Source organism: Lasioglossum baleicum, chromosome 12 (assembly GCF_051020765.1).
Source record: "Lasioglossum baleicum chromosome 12, iyLasBale1, whole genome shotgun sequence".
Classification (NCBI taxonomy): Eukaryota; Metazoa; Arthropoda; class Insecta; order Hymenoptera; family Halictidae; genus Lasioglossum; species Lasioglossum baleicum.
The window spans coordinates 14,305,415-14,312,177 of record NC_134940.1 but is presented as its reverse complement, the minus strand read 5'-3'; the positions used below and the strand labels follow the sequence as shown (position 1 = coordinate 14,312,177).

Sequence of the window (6,763 nt, the reverse complement as noted above, 5' to 3'; positions counted from 1 at the left end):
CTCACCGAAGGGGGGCTCGATCAGCGTGTTTGGCCATCCTCGAGGAATCTTCGACTTAGGCCGCAGTCATAGTAAGTAACGGCACGGATAAAAAGATTGATGATGATATATTTTTATGGGAACTCTTTGGTTCCGGATGCACCGGCTTTCAAATCCCCTCCCTCGTGGTTCGCGCGCGTAAAAATTCGGCAGAGGCACGGCAACAGCGCTGACTGAACCGAAAACAAGTCCTGGAGCACTGGTTTCTGTCGGAGTCGCAAGGATCACAAATAAAGTGTGTTGGGATGTTGAGCTGGGTGCACTGGCTGGCTAAGTAGTCACGCGTTTGTCACCGGCGAGCACTACAGTCTCTCTGGACTACGGAGGACGATCCGTTGAGAGATCCTGTCCCCCGTGTCAAGTCAATAAAAGAGTACTTCGACACGAATGGAATTTGAGTACGGATGGTTCACGTTTACGACTATACCCGCGGCACCAAGTCGCCCAGCCTAGCCGACCGTACTTGTGAAAGGCGACTGAGCTTCTGACCGGCTTAGTGGGGACTGTGGGGAGCTCGGAGCTCTTCCTTGCTGCTATCTCCCTCGCGCACAGACGCAAGGAGCTACACACTGTACCCCACTATCAGCGGACCCGACGAAAAGCCGCAAGGCTTTCAACCTGCCATGGGATTGGCTGCCTGGTGGGGGAACAGAGGTTGGAGACCGCTCCCACTATGGTGGCAGCACTGTGCGATGAATTTTGATATATGCTTCATGGTTCTACTGTTCTGTAACGTTTCACACCCCCTCACCAACCCCTCTCGAAACACGTGGTATGGAAATACATACCATCCCCTAAAACACCCTGATCATTCTCCGGATAAGACCGGCTTCGTACTCTCTGCTCGTACTAAACGTCTTTATTAGTCGATCTTATAACAACAAATAATTAGTCGAATACAAACCTGTGCAAGAACAATGAAAGAACAAAATGATATGTTCCTACGTTGTTCATATCTCATCTACCTATTCAAAAGGCAAATTTCATTCAACTTCCGTTTCTCACGATTCACTTGGACAACTTTTATTTCACATGAAGCAGCCTAGTTATTATAGATTAGAGAACAGAGCTATATATAGTTATTTGTAACCATTATCCTGTCAATTTTCATAGATGCGATCAAATTTCTCTTGAGCATAACTAAAAGACACTGAGAATAAATAAAATATATAGGATTAAAAAGTATCGGATATTTATAATACTAGAGGGTAGATTCTTTTTCAGTTTGCGGTGCCTTGATCGTTCGATAAGGTAGACTTTTATATCACTTTTTTTATGAAACTCTAGACCGAGCTTTGAAGAAGCTCAGTCTGCTGAGATAATCCCATATAATTTCCATAATATTTAAAATTATACTTTTCAATATTCTAACCGCGAAAATAGTGTAATTGTAAAATATAAGTTTACTTTAGTTGTTCTACTGACATTGTCCTGAATATGATTTCCAGTAAATTATAGAGCTTCCATTATTATTGCAGAGCTTCTGTCATAATGTAAATAACCACCTTATTTTAAGCAATAAACTATCTTTAGTGACAAACAGTCCTTACCGATAAAGGAAAAATGAATTTGCATGTGCTTGATTGATGGAAATACTACTTTTCACAATTTTCGAATGGATGAGAGTAAAATTCATTAGCAAACAATTTTAGAATTCTACAAATGGAATAACTGAAGAACACTCCATAGTTCAGTGCAGAATGCTGCTATTCGTACGATTAGAATATTGAAAAATATTTTTAAACTGGAATCGTCGAGTTTATATATTACTCGAAATGGTCTCAAGCATTGATATCGTAGATAATGTGCAAGATAAACTCAGTACAATGGTGTACGAAGATGACAAGTAAAATATGAGTTTAAAGGAGCAATTTTACATGGACTTCATCTAGAATTATAAAAATCTGCCTTATGGAATTTATTCTAAATGTAGTCGTAAGTAAAATTCTATTGTTTCTATTCACATTGAACGTTTGTTGTATTATTCGTTTAATTAATAAAGATAATGATTACAAATAAACCTTATTTATCATAGAATACTATTTAATATACAATATGTACAATATTAAATCCTTGTCCCGATCATTTTTATGGTGTCTTACAATCTTGCTGACTAGTGTACCTAAACCGATTTTTCAGTAAGATTTTTCTATAATAAATGATATCGTAAGAATTTCTTGAAGAGAACAAAATAACCTTTTTAATTAATAAAATATTTGAAATCATTCGTACAATCTGATGTGTGTACACCCTTCTTTTCTTAACGTTTTGCTTAATATTAAAGAGTACGATTTTGTATTGCGGTCAATTTTTATGTACCCTATACAATTGTATGTTTCTTTATAACTTTTTAGTGTCTTTTAAAGAAATAAATATTATTGAAGAGTTTCACTTTAGACGGATTAATTTTGATACACAACAGTTTCTAAAATTATGTGTATATGTATATAAGTAATATACAGAGATATTTATTTCTTATATTAAAACTACTCAATAATAACATTAGTTTAACGTAATAATGTTTAAGCCACGTAAGTATTAAAATTCGACTTCAAATAAACGCCACATTATTATCTTCAAAATATTAAGATTTGTTTATAACAAAAGTATATGTCTCCTTTAGATCTATGACATAGTTTTGTATCGTAAAATAACGTTATATTATTATTATTATAATAAACTGATTGATTTGTTATTTTATAACAGTTACGTTTTTGAAGAAATATTACATTAGACGAGTGTAGCGAATACTCCTATTTAGGAACAATGCAATGTCTTTTATCTTGTTTTATTCGTTGATAATGTTATACGAACACACTTCGGAACAATTAACATGTGTTATTGCATTTCAGAATTAAATATAAAAATGTGAGCAAGGCATTTCATGTATCTGTTCAGAATTTGAACTGTAGGTAGTTTTTTGTCTTTAATCACACAGCCATATTCTACCAGAGAAAGTATATGTATTTCTAAATTTGTATGTTTACACGTAATACCAAAAAATGACGATACACAATTCATGTACAATGGTGCACATACAAAACTCATTCGTTGTATTACAGCCTTCCGCCTACTCTCACACTTTTTTTTAACAATATTAATATAATAATTTTTAAAGAAGGCACAAAATACAAATTAGCATACGTATCTTTCTTTTAATTTGCAACTCTAATGATCAGGAAATGTTTAATAGTAAAAGTTTTCTTTATTATAAAAAATGAACGTTTTACATATGGCTCGTGTATTTTAATATACGGTGCGTTACCGTTGGTACAATGAAAATTACACTAAATGCGGTAAATATCAACAATTTTATGAAAAATAAATGGAAAATAAAGTAATGCCAAAGGAATCAAAAACTACTTCTTTTTGATTAATAAACATATACTCCTTGTAGGTTTCAAACTGGTTCAGAATTTATCTAATATGATTTAGATTTTACACTTGAATACTACTGGAATAGACCATTATGATATTACATCATGGATTTTTTGATGCCGAAATGTTTTTTTTTCACACTTTTACATCGGTGGAAAAGTTTACCGTGCTTCAAAGATTCCAGTCTCATAATTCTCAATACACTGTGGCATAAATCTAGATCGTTTTAAGTTCGGACCAGGTCAGTGTCTTAAAATGTTAGCAGAACATAGTAGAACATAGTAGAAATAAGTGTCTAAAGACAATCGTTTATAAAATATTCTTTATACAGGGCAGAATATAGAAAAGTGTACGGCAATCGTTCAAAACAATTAGAATTCTTCTCTCAGATTTTCTCACGTATATTGACAACAAAACCATAATTTAATTCAGTGTTATGCATTTTATACACACTCGAATATTTAATACTATACGGTAAACGAACATTGCAATAACATTTTTTAGTACTTATGATAAATTAAGGAAAATCAATGCATAAATTATACAAATACACAAATTGCATAACTGAATTTATTTTTGTACATCGGTTATTGATTCAGAATTTATTCTTTTCTAAATATATATGTACGTGTACACTTTTACGGAACTACCCTGTACAATACATTAATCACATGACGACTGAAAGCTTTAAAAACTGAATCAGATATTTAGCAAAATCATTTTTTAGATAAATAATCCAAAATAAAAATTATTCTCTACAAACATTTATACACACTGTTGACTGTTTCTCAAGATAGTTCAGAGTATTTAATAACAAGAATGATTATTTTACTTCCATTTATGTCCACACGAGTGGAGTATTAGACATGGAGACATGAGGAAAAATGGAATATGTTTAATATTGAAAGTATTGAAATCTACTGAATACTTGCGCATATCATACAGCTTTTTTTTAGAACAATAAGTATGCTATATCCAAATAGCAAAATTTAAGAAAATAGCGTTAGTAATACGCGGTCATTTAAAAAAAGGAGACAAATTACACCACTTATGTAATAAAGAGAAAGAAAACGAAATTTTTATATGGCCTCACACACATCCTAGTCTTTAAATACTCCAACTTTCAGGATGTGTACTATACCAAAAATTTCCGCACTTTTTAACAAACCATGCTACAACGCATCGCTCGTCAACTATTTGCAGTATACAGTGTACACTAAAATTTATTTCTTTATTTCAGACCTATAATTATTAGTTGTCCCTTTCTGTATATGCCAATTGCCTGGTGAAAATTTGTCTTTTCCTTAATTCTCATTTACCTACATTAAATTATATCAATATTTGTTTTCATTTGTATATCTATATATAATATATATATTTATATCACGCCAGTCTCGCCATCAATTTAATAACATAGGTACACTTTGTCAACAATCACTCTGCTGTTTTGCATCTCTCGTTCTTTGCCTACGTAGCTTCAAATGTTCCTGAATGTCTCACTAAATTATGCAGGTTTTTGCGAACCCTTTTTGCCAATCAACGATTTATGGATATGTGGAATAACACCTGTAACAAATCAATGCAGTAATGTTAAATACGCGAACTGGCAGAAATGTTTTTGCGTGCCGATACATTGCAATAAAGTGGCAACACATTGTAATAAAGTAACAGAATGAAAAACATTGACTAAGAATAAATAAAATATAATCTAAGTACTGCGCGAATATATATTATGAAATATTAAAAGTTTGTAGAGGTATATACAGGTTTTGCTCCAAATTCGTCCGTTTACAAATTAATTTCACGTTGCAGGTGCCTCGAGGATGAGGTAATCTCCGTGGTCAACGATAATACTATATTGCAACGAAATGTTATATAGAAGAGTTGAAACGAGAAAGAATGAGACAGGACGAGATCAGTACTAAAAATTTAGTATTTGTAAAATTAAAAGAGATTGTTGCGCTTCTCATGGCTCTTGATTGGAAACGTTTACCACGTTCTTTCTGCTTTTATGGGCACCTCGTATTTTATAGTAAGCAAATTACAATACTGTAATACCATAACTTTGGTTTAAATGTAACAGTCTGATCAGTATTTTATTTCTAATAGCTCTAGTTATAAAATTGTGTATTTTGACACTTCTAGAATGTCCAATTAACTTATAAATCTAGGAGGGCATACACCTAGGAGGTCAAAAAGTGAGCTTGACTTTGAGAATTTTTTATTCCAACAATTGATTATATTACGATTATAGACGGTTTTTCAAAACGCTCAAAAACTACTGGACCAATTCCTTTGAAATTTTTTACAGGCATACTTGATACAATTATCTAGTCTTAGTCATAGGATTTTGATCCTAAACATCGTAGATTTTTTTAAATAAATAAAAGCCTATTACATTTTTCGCGCAAGAAACGACTTTTATGCTCGAACGTCCGCCATTTTGTGAAAAATGCAGAAAACAGAAATCGGCTATGACAAGTACTAGTATTTTTTGCCCGCATCAAGGAGAATTTTTCCTTTCTTGAGTCGTATAATGAATAACGGAGGTACAATGATTACCGCAAACGCTCTCCTTGAAAAATCGTGTCATAAACATGGTTGCCACTCCACTTCTATTGATTACTTTTTAACGAAATTTTAGTATTTTGTAGATGAAAGTGTGACACAATTATGCACTAAATGTTTTTCCAATATAACCATTTGTTGAAATAAAACCAATTTTCAAAGTTAAGCTCACTTTTCGACCTTTTAGATATAGGCCCTCCTTTAAGTTACATTTAAAAATAGTATTACAGTATTTTTAACACACAATAATTTATAGTAGAACGTACCTCCTCCTGCGATGGTTGCTTTAATGAGACTATCTAATTCTTCGTCGCCGCGAATTGCAAGCTGAAGATGTCTTGGTGTGATACGTTTTACCTTAAGATCTTTCGACGCATTCCCTGCTAATTCTAGAACCTGAGGACAGAAATGAAAAGTATTATTTAATTGTATGTATAAAATCCTATGTTTCTAACTGGTTAAGACCTTTTTTTGCCATGCATAATTTTGTTCATATACATATCTTCATGTTTTCTTAAATGTACAAATAAATTCTCAAAATTACTTAAACCACACCTGCACAATAGAATTTTATGACTACTCCTTGAAGACAAATATTTCATTTAAATATAAGAGAAATGAAACATGCATCATTTAAAAAAAACTTTCCTATTCACATATCTTACATAATTCTTAATAATTGCAAGAATCGATTATTGCATAACTCCTTTTACCAATCTTTTCAACTATTGCCTCTTTTATTTGCTCTCTCATTATAGTACAATTAAATAGAATATTC

At 32.5% G+C, this 6,763-nt stretch overlaps 1 protein-coding gene across 7 annotated transcripts in view; it reads right to left on the bottom strand.

Annotated features, from left to right (window-relative positions):
• The window catches only part of Cad87a (cadherin 87A), a 295,629-nt gene that overhangs the window by 286,562 nt on the left and 2,304 nt on the right, over positions 1 to 6,763 (bottom strand). For 4 of the 7 annotated variants that reach the window (XM_076434314.1, XM_076434316.1, XM_076434311.1 and 1 more), the window contains exon 1: positions 6 to 638. Coding sequence is in view for 3 of the 7 variants with exons in the window: in XM_076434311.1 (XP_076290426.1) it covers positions 6 to 37 (32 nt within the window). In the remaining 4 variants the exon portion in view is untranslated. Of the gene's footprint in view, positions 1 to 5; positions 4,984 to 6,251; positions 6,382 to 6,763 lie in introns of those variants that run through there. The other 3 variants (XR_013010067.1, XR_013010068.1, XM_076434313.1) reach the window with 2 other exon arrangements.